This window comes from Chlorocebus sabaeus, chromosome 9, assembly GCF_047675955.1.
Source record: "Chlorocebus sabaeus isolate Y175 chromosome 9, mChlSab1.0.hap1, whole genome shotgun sequence".
Classification (NCBI taxonomy): Eukaryota; Metazoa; Chordata; class Mammalia; order Primates; family Cercopithecidae; genus Chlorocebus; species Chlorocebus sabaeus.
The window spans coordinates 132,646,881-132,664,073 of NC_132912.1; the positions used below are offsets into that span (position 1 = coordinate 132,646,881).

Genomic DNA, 17,193 nt, shown 5'->3' on the forward strand with positions numbered 1-17,193 from the left:
TTCCCCAAGGATCTAGAACCAGAAATACCATTTAACCCAGCAATCCCATTACTGGGTATAAAGCCAAAGGATTATAAATCATTCTGCTAAAAAGACACATGCACATGTATGTTTATTGCAGCACTATTCACAATAACAAAGACCTGGAACCAATCCAAATGTCCATCAGTGAGAGGCTGGATAAAGAAAATGTGGCATACCATGGAATACTATGCAGCCCTAAAAAAGGATGAGTTCATGTCCTTTGCAGGGACATGGATGAAGCCAGAAACCATCATTCTCAGCAAACTATCACAGGAATAGAAAACCAAACACCACATGTTCTCACTCATAAGTGGGAGTTGAGCAATGAGAACACATGAACACAGGGAGGGGAATATCACACACTGGGGTCTTTCAGTGGGTGGGGGGCTAGGGGACGGATAGCGTTAGAAGAAATACCTAATATAGATGATGGGTTGATGGGTGCAGTAAACCACCATGGCATGTGTATACCTATGTAACAAACCTGCATGTTTTGCACATGTATCCCAAAACTTAAAATATATATATATATATATATATAAAAGAAAGTGAAAAGACAAACCACATTCGTGGAGAAATAATGTTTACAAATCATATATATGATATAAGTATCCAGAATATATATATACACACATACATATTTACTTTTTTTTTAAATTTTTTTGAGACAGAGTCTCGCTCTGTCACCCAGGCTGGAGTGCAGTGGCACGATCCCAGCTCACTGTAACCTCTGCCTCCCGGGTTCAAGCGATTCTCCTGCCTCAACCTCCCAAAATGCTGAGATTATAGGCATGAGCCACCGCACCCAGCCCAGAATACATTAAAAACTCAACTTAACGAGAAGACAACACAATTTTTTAAAGTGGCAAAAGATGTGAAGAGTAATTTCCCCAATAAAGAGATATGAAAGGTCAATAAGTATATGAAAAGATGCTCGACATCACTACTACAGTGATGGCCAGGCACGGGCGCTCATGCCTGTAATCCCAGCATTTTGGGAGGCCGACTTGGGAAGATCATTTGAGGTCAGAGTTTGAGACCAGCCTGGGCAACATAGCAAGACTGCACCTCTACAGAAAATGTAAAAATAAAAACTGCAGTGAGATACTGCTCTGTATCTACTAGAATGACTATATACGAGGATATGGCCAAAATGGAGCCCTCATATGTTGGTGCTGGGCATGTAAAATGGTGCGGCCACTCTGGAAAATATTTTGGCAGTTTCTTAGAAAGTTAAAAATAAATTTACCATAGAAACCAGCAGTTCCAGCCCTAAGTATCCATCTAAGAGATATGTTCACACAATGATCAGTACCTATGTGAATTTTCAGAATTTTCTGCACTATTCATAACCAAAATGAATGGAGAAATGTGTTCTATTCATACAATGGAATATCACACAGCCATAAAAAGGAGCACACTATGCTTTATCTGGATGAACCTTGAAAACATGATGCAAACTGAAAGAAGCCAGCTGCAGGAGACCCTATCACATATGACTCCCTTTACAAGAAAGTTCGAGAAAAGGCAAATCCAGAGACAGAAAGTCAGTCAGTGGTTGCCTGGAGCTAGGGGTGTGAATGGAGTGACTGCCAATGGCCAGAGATTCTTCTGAGGTGAAGATAATGAAAACTGGGTGGTGATAGTTGCACAGCTGTAAATTTACTAAAAACCACTTAATTACACACTTTTAAAAAAACTCTAAACCTGGCCAGGCACGGTGGCTCACACCTGTAAATCCAACACTCTGGGTGGCTGAGGCAGGAGGATCACTTGAGGCCAGGAGTTCCAGACAAGTCTGACCAACATAGGGAAACCCTGTCTCTACTAAAAATACAAAAATTAGCTGGGCATAGTGGCATGTGCCTGTAATTCCAGCTACTCTGGAGGCTGAGACAGGAGAATCACTTGAGCCTGGGAGGTGGGGGTTGCAGTGAGCTGAGATCACACCATTGCACTCAAGCCTGGATGACAGAGGGAAGCTCTGTCTCAAAAAACAAAAACAAAAAAGCTCTAAACCTAAATAACATGCTCTTGATAACTGCAAGAGAGAAATCTAAAAAGATAGTAGCTAGGTGATGATAATGAAGGGTGACCATGTGGCACGCTGAGGGCGTTTTCCCCAGATGAATTATAATTTTCCCTAAACAAATGATGTTTTGAAAATACCAACAATTTTATGCATTTGCTTAATCCTTCTTTCACCAATTCTCAGTTAAACACACACACACTGTCACATGTCAGTCAACCAAAAAGCCCCTCCTAAATACCTGCTATGTGCCCCACTCAGTTCTGGGTGTTTAGTAATTCGAGAACCAGAAGCCAAGGCAGAGTCCTTCCAGGGTCAGCGCTGGACAAAACAGACACCTTAAGAGGTGGCTAACCACAGAAAATGGCCTCCTTGCTGATCCTAACCTCACTGTGACTTTTCTGTGTCGTATATAAAGAAACCTGCCAAAAATTAGAAATGATTGGCTGGGCGCAGTGGCTCACGCCTGTAATCCTAGCACTTTGGGATGCCGAGGAGGGAGGATCACTGAGATCAGGAGTTCGAGACCAGCCAGGGCAACGTGGCGAAACCCCATCTCTACTAAAAATACAAAAATTAGCCAGGCGGAGTAGTGCACACCTGTAAAATCCCAGCTACTAAGGAGGCTGAGGCAGGAGAATCACTTGAACCCAGGGGTGAGGTTGCAGTGAGCCAAGATCATGCCGCTTCACTCCAGCTTGGGCAAAAGAGCGAGACTCCATCTCAAAAAAAAAAAAAAAGAAAAGAAATGATTGAGTCTAGGCATACTGGCAGGGTGAACACCTGTATTAGGATTGTAACCAAAGATGAATTATCATCGATCAATTTCCTATATCTAGATGGGAGAATGGTGGAATCTCATTAAACTGGTATAACAAACAGCATAATATAGCTCAACAGATTGTTGCCAAAATACAAAATGGGTGAGAGAATTAAATACCTTGTTCTTGAGGAATGGGTTATAATTATTTAGAAGGAGAAGAGTGACCACAGAAAGGCAAAATAAGGGCTTCTGTCAGGGGTTGCATCATCAGCTGGTTATTTACCAGGTTCTCACGGCAAGGATCTCACTCAGCAGATGAGCTATAAAGTCTGCAACCGATGGGGTAAAACAAGGAAATTTAACTCTGAATCTTCTTCTTTTATTTTTATTTATTTATTTTTTTGAGATAGAGTCTCACGCTGTCACCCAGGCTGGAGTGCAGAGGCATGATCTCGGCTCAGTGCAACCTCTGCCTCGTGGGTTCAAGTGATTCTCCTGCCTCAGCCTCCTGTGTAACTGGGGACTACAGTCGTGTGACAAAATGCCCAGCTAATTTTTGTATTTTTTGGTGGAGACGGGTTTCACGATGTTACCCAGGTTGGTCTTGAACTCCTGACCTCAAGTGATCCGTCCGCCTCAGCCTCCCAAAGTGCAGGGATTACAGCCACCATGCCCGACCTCATTTTTTTCTTTCTAATTTTGTTTGTTTGTTTTGAGACAGAGTCTTACTCCGTCACCCAGGCTGGAGTGCAGGGGTGCGATCTTGGCTCACTGCAACCTCCGTGTCCCGGGTTCAAGCGATTCTCCCACCTCAGGCTCTTGAGTAGCTGAGATTACAGGCATGCACCACTACACCTGGCTAATTTTTGTATTTTTAGTAGAGACGGGGTTTCACCATGTTGGCCAGGCTGGTCTTGAACTCCTGACCTCGTGATCCACCCAACTCAGCCTCCCAAAGTGCTGGGATTATAGGCGTGAGGCACCGTGCCTAGCCTTCATTTTCTTTTAAACTCTGACCCAAACTGTATTATCCAACTTCCTTTTTGGGCCAAACTGGACCAACAAGATTTACTCTTCTGCATGAACTGATCAAAAATGGACAAAATAGGGTCAGGCATAGTGGCTCACACCTGTAATCCACCCACCTCAGCCTCCCAAAGTGCTGGGGTTATAGGCGTGAGCCACCACACCCGGCCTCAGCTACTATATCTTTCAATATTTTTTCTGTCCCTTTTCTCTCTTCTTCTAGAACTCTCATTACACATCTAGTAAGCTTCTTGATCGTCGTCCCACAGTTCCCTGATGCTATGTCTACTTTTAAAAATCTCTTTTCTGTGTTTGATTTATGACAGTTTCTACTGCTGTGCTTTGAAGTTCATGAATCTTTTTTTCTGTAATATCTAACTGTCCACTAATTACATCCAGTGCATTTTTAATCCCAGACATTATAGCATTTGGTTTGGATCTCATAACATTTTATTTTTATTTTTTAAAAAATATCTTCCATGTTTTAATATTTTGAACATATACAGTTATATTAACTCTTTTAATGTTCTTCTCGCTAAATCTAACATCTGTGTCAGTTCTTTGCCAGTTTTTGTTTTGTCTTTGACCACGCCCGGTGAGGTCAGGAGTTCGAGACCAGCCTGGCCAACGTGGTGAAACCCCATGCTGACTAAAAATACAAAAAATTAGCAGGGTGTGGTGGAGCACACCTGTAATCCCAGCTAGTTGGGAGGAGAAGAGGGAGAGAAGCAGAAGTTGAATCCGAGAGGCAGAAGTTGCAGTGAGTCAAGATCGCGCCATTGTACTCCAGCCTGAGCAATAGAGTGAGACTCTGGGGGGGAAAAAATCTATCTATCTATTTATCTAGGCTGAAAATGTCCCAAATCTGGTGAAAACTATAAACCCAGAGATCCAAGAATCTCAATAAAACCTAAGCATAGGCCGGGTGCGGTGGCTCAAGCCTGTAATCCCAGCACTTCGGGAGGCCAAGGCGGGTGGATCATGAGGTCAGGAGATTGAGACCATCCTGGCCAACATGGTGAAATCCCATCTCTATAAAAATATAAAAATTAGCTGGGTATGGTGGTGGGCACCTGTAGTCCCAGCTACTCGGGAGGCAGTGGCAGGAGAATCTCTTGAACCCAGGAGGCAGAGGTTGCAGTGAGCTGAGATCATGCCACTGCACTCCAGTTTGGTGACAGAGCAAGACTCCATCTCAAAAAAAAAAGCAGACTTTTTTAGAACATAGAAGTTAAAAAAATGTAGCACCAGCAAACCTATCCTATAAGAAATGTTAAAAAAAATTCCTTCAGGCAGAAAACAAAACTGAGGCCAGGCATGGTGGCTCACACCTGTAATCCCAAGACTTTGGGAGGCTGAAGCCAGGCAGATTGCTGGAGCCCAGGAGTTTGAGACCAGCCTGGGTGACACAGTGAAAATGTCTCTACAAGAATACACAAAAATTAGCCAGGATGGGGTGACATGTGCCTGTAGTCCCAGCTTATGTTTATTGAAGCTACCTTTATGGCTCAAAATATAATTAGTCTTGGGAAATTTGTATTCTGTTGTTTCTGAATGAAGAGTTCTATAAATGTCAAGTAAGGCAGGTTGTTTGACAGTATTTTATTTTATCTTAGAGACAGTTTCACTATGCCATCCAAGCTGAAGTGCAGTGGTGCCATCTCGGCTCACTGCCTCTAGTGAGCTAGAGCAACCTCTGCCTCTAGTGGTTCTCCCACCTCAGCCTCTTGAGTAGCTGGGATTACAGGCGCCTGCCACCACACCCAGCTAATTTTTTGTATTTTTAGCAGAGATGGGGTTTCATCATGTTGGCCAGGCTGGTCTCAAACTCCGGACCTCAAGTGATCTGCGCACCTCGGCCTCCCAAAGTGCTAGGATTAAAAGCGTGAGCCGGCTGGGCGCGGTGGCTCACGCCTGTAATCCCAGCACTTTGGGAGGCCGAGGCGGGCGGATCACGAGGTCAGGAGATCGAGACCATCCTGGCGAACACGGTGAAACCCCGTCTCTACTAAAAATACAAAAAAATTAGCCCGTCGTGGTGGTGGGCGCCCGTAGTCCCAGCTTCTACGGAGGCTGAGGCAGGAGAAGGGCGTGAACCCAGCAGGTGGCGGAGCTTGCAGTGAGCGGAGATCACGCCACTGCACTCCAGCCTGGGGACAGAGCGAGACTCCGTCTCAAAAATAAAAAACAAAGCGTGAGCCACTGCACTGGCCAGTAGTTTAAATTTTCTATATCCTTAATGGTTTTCTTCATGTATCTATCAATTTTTGTGAGAAGATATTGAAACTTAGTAATACAACTGTGGATTTGTCTATTTTTCCTTGCAGTTCTATCAGCTTTTGCTTCATGTATTTTGAAGCTCTGTTATTAGATGCATTAACATTGATGAATTTTATGTTCTCTTGATGAATTGACTTTTTTAATCACTATGAAATCATCCTTTATATCCATGGTAATATTCTTTATTCTAAAATTGACTTTGTCTTTTATTAATATAGCAACTCCACCTTTCTTTTGGTCAGTGTTAGCATTATATATTTTTTTGCATCCTTTTATTTCTTGATCTATTGTATCTTTATATTTAAAGTGAGTTTCTTATAGGTAGACTATAATTGAGTCTTGATTTTTCTTTTTTGTTTTTTGAGATAGAGTTTCACTCTTGTTGCCCACCCAGGCTGGAGTGCAATGGCACGATCTTGGCTCACCGCAACCTCTGCCTCCCGGGTTCAAGCGATTCTCCTGCTTCAGTCTCCCAAGTAGCTGAGATAACAGGCATGCGCCACTATGCCCAACTAATTTTGTATTTTTAGTAGAGACAGGGTTTCTCCATGTTGGTCAGACTGGTCTCAAACTCCTGACCTCTGGTGATCTGCCTGCCTCGGCCTCCAAAAGTGCTGGGATTACAGGCATTGGGCCACAGTGCCCAGCCAAGTCTTGATATTTTTTTATTCAATCTAATAATCTCTGCAATTTCCTTTGGGTATTTAGTTTTATCTCTACTAAAAATATAAAAATTAGCTGGCACACACCTGTAGTCCCAGATACTTGGGAGGCTGAGGCAGGAGAATCACTTGAACCCAGGAGGCGGAGGTTGCAGTGAACCCAGATGGCACTGCTGTACTCCAGCCTGGATGACAGACCGAAACTCTGTCTCAGTCAGTCAGTCAATCAATCAATCAATCAATCAATCAATACTTGTACATGAGGCCAGGCGCCATGGCTCATGCCTATAATCCCAGAACTCTGGGAGGCCAAGGCAGGTGGCTCACTCGAGCCCGAGAGTTTGAGACCAGCCTGGGCAACATGGCAAGATCTCAACAAAAGTTTTTAAAAAATTAGCTGGACGTGGTGATGCACGCCTGTAGTCCCAGCTACTCAGGAGGCTGAGGCAGGAGGATCACTTGAACCCAGGAGATGGAGGCTGCAGTGAGCCATCATTGCTCCACTGCACTGCAACCTGGGCAACAGAGCAAGATTCTGTCTCAAAAAGAAAAAAAAAAAAAAAGCTAGAAACAAGGATCTTGAATCAACTCATATGACACCAGAAAAGAAAAATATCAACTTGATTTTCCAGTCCAGGCATCTAAAATGTTGCTCTACCCAAGAAACCTGGTCTCAGTGAGTTCTTTAGGGAGGAGAGTCTCAGCAGAGGTGAAAGACTGAGTGGACTTGAATCTTTAGGCATTCTAGGCAGACAACTTTCAGTCTGAAACACATGAGTATGGCCAGCATGTGGTAAGCAGGGGGACTTACTGTGTAAAAAGTCGAGCACTGGAGCTGCAGAGTCAGCCTCGTCATGAGCTGCAGGATAAACGTAAGCAACGCTCATCTTTTCTTCATCTCATCTCCAGCGCCTAGGACAGGGCTTGAGACGCAGCAGGTGCTCTAAACATGTCTGCCCAATGGAAACGATAAACACTACTGGCACTGAACTATGTATGACACATGTGACCACGCTAGCTAACTGGACTGCAAGGAAACTCACAGCCATCAGACACTCACAGTACAGGCGCGGTGCTTCACCCTGGCTCTGCCCGAGAATCACCTGCAAAGTCACTACCGAGATGGGTCCTGGCCGCTGTGTTTTCCAAACCTTTGCTGGTGGTTATGTGCAGAGTATAGAGCCTCTAGGCTGTGAACAGAGGAAACTAGTTACTGTTTCTCAGTAACCAAATTCTGGAGACGCCTGTGAGAGAGAAATACACAGAGAGGCAGAGAGAGGGCAGAAAACTTGGTAGAAGAACTTGGATACTTTATTGAACTCAATCTGGATTATTAAATCAAAGACTAGGACACAATACAATATAAACAAAACTTTATCAAATTAAGAGGCAATATACACCATGCCAATAAGATACCCAACTCATTATTCTTAGGTAACAGTCAAGAAGTATTGCAACCTGAAGCCTGGCACTCAATTTCAGCAATTCCAACCTGATCTATCATTCAGGGTGTCTTCCATTAAACCTTCCCTGTTCGCTCTGATCAATAATGACCTCTGGCTCCCCTTCCCTGACAGCCCACAGCATCACACTTTTCATCATTTTATGATGGCCAATTTAGGACTTCATTGGGAAGCTTTGTGGGTATATTTTATTTTTACTTTTTTATTTGAGATGGAGTCTCACTCTGTCGTCCAGGCTGGAATGCAGTGGTGTGATCTCCGCTCACTGCAACCTCTGCCTCCTGGGTTCAAGCAATTCTTCTGTCTCAGCCTCCTGAGTAGCTGGGATCACAGAGGCATGCCACCAAGCCCAGCTAATGTTTGCATTTTTAGTAGAGACAGGATTTCACCATGTTGGCCAGGCTGGTCTGGAACTCCTGACCTCAAGTGATCAGCCTGCTTTGGCCTCCCAAAGTGCTGGGATTACAGGCATGGGCCACTGCGCCAGCCTGCTATTTTAGTTCCATAAATGCTACATGGGAAGCTGTGTAGCCCTGTGGTTAAGAGGGCAGGCCCTGCAGCCAAATGGCTTGGATTTAAGACCTTGTTCCACCATTTACTAGCTGTGTATCCTTAGGCCAGTTAATTACCCCCTCTGTGTCTCAGTTTCCTCATTTGTATCAAGGGAATAACTTAGCAGTGTTGTGCTATAAATTCAGATAATCCAAGCTGGACATGGTGGCTCACACCTGTAATCCCAGCACTTTGGGAGGCAGAGGCAGGCTGATCACCTGAGGTCAGGAGTTCGAGACCAGCCTGGCCAACACGGCGAAACCTCATCTCTACTAAAAATACAAAAGTTAGCTGAGCATGGTGGCGGGCACCTGCAATTCTAGCTACTTGGTAGGCTGAGGCAGAAGAATCGCTTGAACCGGGGAGGTGGAGGTTGCAGTGAGCCAAGACTGTGCTACTGCACTCCGGCCTGGGTAACAGAGTGAGACTTCCTCTCAAAACAAAAACAAAAACAAACAAAAAAAACCTCCCCCTCCAAGGCTGCCTGGCCGAAACCAAACCGAGGGGTGGTTTCACAGGCTTGCGCGGGTCCGGCTCCGACATGTGCTACCTCAGGATGCAGCGGAACAAGCCGGCCAGGGTGGGCAGCCTAGGCCTGCGAGTACCCGCATCCCCCAGCTCCCTCCGCAGCCGGGTCCGCAATGGTCCGCTCCGGTTGCCGGCTGCGGATTCGGTTCCGGACAGAACTTGTCGCCGGGTTACTGCGGCGACCGACCGCCAGAGCAGCCTTGGCGCTATGGAGGAGCCAGGGCAGCTGTACTTGGGGCTGGTCCTGGGGGAGCTACACAGGGTTGCGGCAGCACTGCCTATAGATTCTGATCCTTATGGTTTTCCATGGGAATTGGTGATATGTGCCGCTGTTGTTGGATTTTTTGCTGTTCTCCTTTTTTTGCGGAGAAGTTTTAGATCGGTTAGGAGTCGGCTTTATGTGGGAAGAGAGAAAAAGCTTGCTATAATGCTTTCTGGACTAATTGAAGAAAAATGTAAACTACTTGAAAAATTTAGCCTTGTTCAAAAAGAGTATGAAGACTATGAAGTAGCATCATCTTTAGCGGATGCCAGCTTTGAGAATGTGACAATGGAAGAACAAAGTTTGGAGGCAACCTGCGAAAATCCGAACAGGTCCAATTCTGAACTTGAGCATGAAATGCTCTGTCTAGAAAAAGAGTTAACAGAAGAGAAATCTAAACATTCTCAAAAAAATGAATTGATGGCAGATATTTCAAAACGGATACAGTCTCTAGAAGATGAGTCAAAATCCCTCAAATCACAAGTAGCTGAAGTCAAAATAATCTTCAAGATATTTCAAATGACTGAAGAACGACTGAAGATAGCAATAAAAGATGCTTTGAATGAAAATTCTCAACTTCAGGAAAGCCAGAAACAGCTTTTGCAAGAAGTTGAAGTATGGAAAGAACAACTGAGTAAACTTAATAAACAGAAAATAACATCTGAAGACTCCAAAGTACAGGCAGAACAAGTTCTAAATGATACAGCAAATCACACCAAGACTCTGACTGAACGCTTGCTAAAGATGAAAGATTGGACTGCTAGGCTTGGAGAAGACATAACGGATGATGGTAACTTAGAAGTGAACAGTGAATCGGAAGATGGTGCTTACTTAGATGATCCTCCAAAAGGAGCTTTGAAGAAACTGATTCATGCTGCTAAATTAAATGCTTCTTTAAAAACCTTACAAGGAGAACGAAACCAAATTTATATCCAGTTATCTGAAGTTGATAAAACAAAGGAAGAGCTTACAGAGCATATTAAAAATCTTCAGACTGAACAAGCATCTTTGCAGTCAGAAAACACACATTTTGAAAGTGAGAATCAGAAGCTTCAACAGAAACTTAGAGTAATGACTGAATTATATCAAGAAAATGAAATGAAACTCTACAGGAAATTAACAGTAGAGGAAAATAACCGGTTAGAGAAAGAAGAGAAACTTTCTAAGGTAGACAAAAAGATCAGCCATGCCACTAAAGAGCTGGAGACCTATGGACAGCGAGCCAAAGATCTTGAAGAAGAATTGGAAAGAACTATTCATTATTATCAACAGCAGATTATTTCCCATGAGAAAAAAGCACATCATAATTGGTTGGCAGCTTGGACTGCTGAAAGAAACCTCAATGATTTAAGGAAAGAAAATGCTAACAGACAAAAATTAACTAAAACAGAGTTTAAATTTGAACTTTTAGAAAAAGACCCTCATGTACTTGATGGTCCAAATACAGCATTTGGCAGACAGCATTCCCCATATGGTCCCTCATCATTGGGTCAGCCTTTATCTGAAAAGAGAGCTTTTCTCTCTCCTCCAACTGTGTTGGAAGGTCCACTCAGACTCTCACCTCTGCCTCCAGGGGAAGAAGGAAGCTCAGGAGGCCCAGGGAATCCTCTGGACCATCAGATTACCAATGAAAGAGGAGAATCAAGCTGTGAGAAGTTAACTCATCCTCACACGGCTCCTTCTGACACTGGGTCCCTGCCATCTCCGTGGGAACAGGACCGTAGGATGTTTCCTCCACCAGGACGATCATATCCTGATTCAGCTCTTCCTCCCCAGAGGCCAGACAGATTTTATTCTAACTCTGGTAGACCATCTGGACCAGCAGAACTCAGAAGTTTTAATACGCCTTCTTTGGATAAAATGGATGGGTCAATGCCTTCAGAAATGGAATCCAGTAGAAATGATACCAAAGATGATCTTGGTAATTTAAATATGCCTGATTCATCTCTCCCTGCTGAAAATGACGCAACTGGCCCTGGCTTTGTTCCTCCACCTCTTGCTCCAATCAGAGGTCCATTGTTTCCAGTGGATACAAGGGGCCCATTCATGAGAAGAGGACCTCCTTTGCCCCGACCTCCTCCAGGAACCGGGTTTGGAGCTTCTCAAGATTATTTTCCACGAAGGGATTTCCCAGGTCCGTCACATGTTCCACTTGCAATGAGAAACGTCTATCCACCGAGGGAGGGGTTTTCCCCCTTACCTTCCCCTCAAGACCTGGAGTCTCCCCCCACCCCCACATTCTGAAGGTATAAATGAGTTCCCTTCTGGGCTGATATCGCCTTCAAATGAGCCTGCTACTGAACATCCAAAACCGCAGCAAGACACCTGACAATATTTCTGCTCTCTGCAAAAGTAATTCTGATTGATCTCATTTTCAGTTTAAGTAACTACTGTTGCTTAAGTGATTACACTTTTGCTCAAATTGAAACAATGGAATTATAATTCTTAGGATATATTTTGTAAATAAGGATGATTTAAATATGAATCTTATGAGTAAATTATTTCCACTGTATTTTATTCTAGATAGTATACCCATTTTAATTTGATTAACTAATCCACTATTATAGAAACGATAGTGGGAGTTTTACATATGTAATCTTGCAGGTGGGGAGGCTTTAAATTCTAAAGGCTGTGTCTTTAAGCCAAGAACTGTATTTACTGTAGGTATAGACAAATGTGAAAGTAACTTTATGCTTAATTAAATAAATTTTAGTTGATTAAAAAATTCAGATAATCTACATGATAACCATTCTATCACTAGCAGTATTTGCCATGTCTCCACTAAATGTCTCAAAGTCGCCGAAAACACAGCACGGCCTAACAGGAGCTCTTTGTTGCCTCTCACAGCTCCACACCACTCTTCTCTCAAGGAACAGCAGCACTGCCCTCCCAGGGCTCAAGTCAACCCTGGCATCACCGTGGATTCTGCCCTTCACATTACCCTGCCATAGCCACTCCATCAGTGAGACTGTCTGCTTTCCCTCTAAATATATAGCCACGTCTGTCTAGTATCACCACCCCACTGCCCTCTCTTGTGCAAGCCTCTGCCACTTCTCCTCGGACATACTACTGTAGCCACAAGCCTTGCCTCCCTGCCTGCACACTGACCACGCCTTTCATTTTCCAGGGCAGTGGAGTAAGGTCTAAACACATCAGCATAGTCATGTCACTTTCCTGTTTGTTTCCCTACCGTCTGGTAGCATGGTAGTGGTGATCCACTCTTGGCTATGCAGAGGAGGGTAACACCCAGGGGATGGTGGGATGGGAAGGAATCTAGGTCCCTGCATATCCCCTGATCTGGGTGCCACCAGCCCTACGCCGACTGCTCACCTTCATGCTGTTCTGTGCAGGAGAATCAAACTTCCATCTTGTTAGGGCCAGCATACTTTGAAGGCTCTTGGTTACAAAAGCACCCTAACCTGCTATATTACTGTACTATACTATTACTATACTACATTACTATACCATATTATTAGTACATTACTGGGGTAACCTGCACCCTAGTAATGTAACAATTTGTACCTGGAGGAGGGGTGCGGCTGTGACAGAAACCTAAGTGGCACTGGCTTCACGGACAGGCAGTGGGTGGTGAGGAAAGAGGTGGTGCAGGGCAGAAAGCTAGTCATTCCCGCTACGCAGTAAATACATCTTTAAAAATGCTGCCTGCATTAACTGGGAAGACAGATCCTGCACTTACCAAGCCTGTGTAGCTCTAGAAGGAAAAAAAAAAAAAAAAAAGCAAATATGCGGTATGTTGGCTGCTCACTGCTGCCCTTAGCAAGGAACTTTGAAATAAATGAGGCTGAGTAAGAACTGGCCAATTTGCAAGCAGAGGTGGAAGATAAAATACAGTAACGCCAAGCAGCTCTGTCTTCCAGCTCCAATCCTGCAGTACTTCTTTCAGTTCCCCTAAGACGCTAAGCTTCTTCCTCCAACACTGTTTTTTGTCAGCTCCCATCCTACATACCCCTGGTCATCCTTCAAGTCTCACACATACCTGACGTACCCACTCACCCTGGGATCTTGTGCAAGCCTCACCATTACCATCTCATCTTACCCTCTTCTCATCGGTTAATGGACTCAGCCCAAGAAGCACTAACACGCTCAATACGGGTAATTTTCTGCGCGTGTTCGCTCCCCACGTACTGTTCCCCAACACCCAGCCCTGGGCTTGGCACGTGGCAAGCGCTCAGTGAACAAGACTCATGAACAGTCAAGTGTAGACGGCAGGAGAAAACCTGACACGGATACCAAGCACCCGAGGTCCTGCTATGAGTCCCGGCCCATGTTTTAGGGAGCCTGGGTCTGGAGTCCCAGTAAGCGTGTGGTCAAGGTGCCCAGGTTCCGCGAGTCCGCGCAGGCGCGAAACCGGGAGGGCGGTGTCACAACCCCGCCGGAACAGGCCACGCCTGTAACGGGCCACGCCCTCCCAGGGAGGTGCGCGCGCCTGCGAGTGGCTTGGGCCAGGCCTCCTCATAGGCAGGGCCGCGCCCGCCAACACGAGGCGCGGTGGGAACCCGCCCAGGGGCCATCCGCCCTCCCGTCCCTAACGCCCAGGCCCCGGGGGCTCACCACGTCCCCCTGAACCTGCAGATCCTCCGCCCTCCGCCGCCGCCAGCGGCAGAGCGCTAGGCTGTCCATGCAGCCACAGCGTCAAACCCTACGGGCCTCTCAGGCCTGGCCGAGGCCCGCGCTTCACGCCCCCTTCCGCACACGGCCCTGGGGAGCCAATGGGGAGACTGAGGGGTGGGGCGCCGTGGAAAGCGCGAGAGCGCCAGGCGAGGACTGCAGGCAGGAGCAGTAGAGACCGGAGTCTTCTGGGAATATTGGGAGATGTGGGCGTCGTCCGTCTGCCCCAAGTCATTACTTCGCAGAGAGGTCGGCTTGTCGCTTCTCTCTTCACAGGAGCAGCCGTGGGGCTCCAAAGAAAGCATTCTTTCAGGATCCCGCCAAACTTTTGACAACAGCCGGTGGATCGGCTGGAGAGCCCGCCTCCTCTGTCTTATGATTGGTTGTTAGGCCTCGTGGGGCGCGGTCTCCCTGTGGCTGGTTGGCTAATAGATGGCGCAGCGGGCCAATTAGCTTGAGTAAGACAGCGGGTGTTTCTGGGAGTTGTGGTCTGCAGGGCTGCGTTGCTTCCGGGTGGGAGCGCCTGGCGCCGCGGTGGGAAGATGCAGAGCATTCAGGCCAGCCCCGCGCGGCACACGACTGTTGTGTCTCGTGGCTGCTGGTTGGGAGGACCCGGAAGCACTTCTTCTCCCCTAGGCTGGAGGGCACTAGGAGGTTGCAGGTGCTGAGCTGCCAGGGCCTTTGGGCTGTGCTGAAGGGAAAAAGCGCAGCCACTGTCGGGAGCGTGTGCTGCGAAGGTGGTTGCTGCCGTGATGTTCGCTCCGCCTGGCCCCTGCCGGGGATGCAGCCAACCAACCCTCAACAGCCGGCGGCGTTTCAGTCTCTGGCCCGGCGCGGTGCTGAGCACCACTGACCCCTCCTCGTAGGGCACCGAGTTCCGGACTCCTGCAGCCGCTTGTCCAGGCCCCTCCTGCCTTAGCACGGAGCTCCCTTGATTGCTCCAAACATCCCAGACAGGCGCCCTTTTTGCATGATTTAAAACAGGGCCAATCCGTTGCCAGCGATTGGCTGGCAATGGGCACATGACCTTGTACGGGCCAGGGAGAAGTAAGCGAGGTCTGTTGAGGTAGAGTTTTGGGAAAGATTTTTCTTCTAGATAAAAAGGGAGGTGGGTGGGTGGGTGCTGTTTTCTTCCTGTTGTCGTTGCCCAGTGTAAGTTTCCTGGAGCTGCGGCAGCCTTTTTGTCACCGTGAGGGCAGCTGGGGGGAACCCTAGGAAAGCCCCTAAAGCCAGAACAGCCTGAGCCTCTGAACCAACCCACAACTGACTACCGGTCACTTTGTCGTGTGTCTGTGATGTGAGTCCATCATTCTGCAGTTGAAGGTATCCTTTGCACAAAGCCCTGTTCTTAACCATTATAGTGAAACGCATGAATCGCTCTTCGGGCTATTTGCTGCATGATCCTCAGCAAATTAAATAGTTAATCTCACTCAGTTTACTCATTTATAAAGGATAGGATAATAAAGCATAGAGATTGTGAGGATTACATGAGGCATTTACCTAGAAGATACTTAGAACAATGCTGGACACAAACTAAGTACTCAACAAATGTTATATTTCTCCTACTAGTTAGTACTCCTAGGACTAATTGTGCCACCACTGGTTCACAGCCCCTTATCAAAAACCTTTCAGGCCAGATGTGTTTGTGAAATTCAGAATTTTTTGAATGTTTAAAAAAGGTGAGATATATTGTATACCCCCATAGTCAAACAATGTTTCTATAGCAGAAATGTGTGAGTCTTCACAAATATTCATCCTAAGTGGGATATATAAAGGTTGTAAAAAGGGCCAGGCACAGTGGCTTATGCTTGTAATCCCAGTACTTTGGAAGGCCAAAGCAGGAGGATTGCTTGAACCCAGGAGTTTGAGACCAACCTCGGCAACATAGTGAGACCCTGTCACTACAAAATAAAAATAAAAATAAATTAGCTGGGCACTATGGTTCCCACCTGTAGTCCCAGCTACTCAGAAGGCTGAGATGGGAAGATAGATTGCTTAGGCCTGGAAGGTTGAGGCTGCAGTGGTTCCAGCCTGGGCAATAGAGTGAGACCCTGTCTCAAATAAAATAAATACAATAAATAAATAAAGGTTGTAAATAGTCTCGTATCAGTTCAAATGAGTTCACTCCAAGTGTGGGGAAAAACTAATTTGGAGGACTTTCTGCATTTCAGAATTGAAAATAAGGTATGTCGTAGGCCTCTAAAAACGTTTGTCTTGCAGTTTAGATTAGATGACTTGCTTTGTTACCCTTTTTTGGTATCACTGGCCTTTATACTTATGGCTGCTTTTCAGATGTGTATAAGAACAAAATTTCAACAAATTTAGTTTCAAAGATCTGATTGGCTTTTATTAGCATTGCATGCACCAGGCAGTCTACAAGACAGAAAAGTGCTCCAGTGAGGACCGAGTGGGTGAGTTTGACAGGCAGAAAAAAGTGGAGGAAAGCAGGAAGAATGAACAAATAGCAGAACAGTCATTTCAGTCATTTCAGGATTACTTCCGTTATAGAGGTGCAAACGAAATCTTGGCTTTATGTAATTTGGCTTTCATCTCTCTCCTGATTTCTCAGAAGATCTTACAAGTAAGCAACCCAGGTTTCAGTGTGGTGGCATGGATCCTTAGCATTAGTGACTCCAGTTTTGGCCTGCTGTCTTTCTTAAATGGATGCATGAGGCAACTATTTGGTAATGGGGAGGACTACTTAGCCTAGGAATGAGATACAGCAATAGGTATATTCAGAAAGATGCAGTTTAGCTTAGCACACTATTCTCCAAGCATCAGTCATGGGTACTAACTGCAAGGTGTATGCTAAACTTCTCCTATTATTTACATAGTACATTTATTTAAATTCTCAATATCTTAAGTTTGAAAAATTTTAAGAATAATATGTAACATCTATAAAATGATGGTTTGAATGCTCACTACTTTAGTATGTTAAATAGATTAATTATTAGAAGAAAATATGGGAGCCCAGG

General features: G+C 45.5%; 2 protein-coding genes across 7 annotated transcripts in view; one reads left to right on the forward strand and one right to left on the reverse strand.

Moving 5' to 3' along the window:
• C9H10orf143 (chromosome 9 C10orf143 homolog) overlaps positions 1–14,316 on the reverse strand; it is a 48,846-nt gene extending 34,530 nt beyond the window's left edge. For 5 of the 6 annotated variants that reach the window (XM_038009736.2, XM_038009733.2, XM_073019457.1 and 2 more), the window contains exon 1: positions 14,162–14,316. In XM_038009736.2, the coding sequence (XP_037865664.1) occupies positions 14,162–14,230 (69 nt within the window). In that variant the 5' untranslated portion in view covers positions 14,231–14,316. The remainder of the gene's footprint in view (positions 1–14,161) is intronic. The other variant, XM_038009738.2, reaches the window with a different exon arrangement.
• Positions 9,527–11,921, forward strand: LOC103216711 (melanoma inhibitory activity protein 2-like). The gene is given in 2 exon segments (XM_038009732.2): positions 9,527–11,767; positions 11,769–11,921. Coding segments are annotated over 2 exon segments (2,382 nt in total). The 5' UTR covers positions 9,527–9,535; the 3' UTR covers positions 11,919–11,921.
• Positions 14,317–17,193: the final 2,877 nt, after the last annotated feature.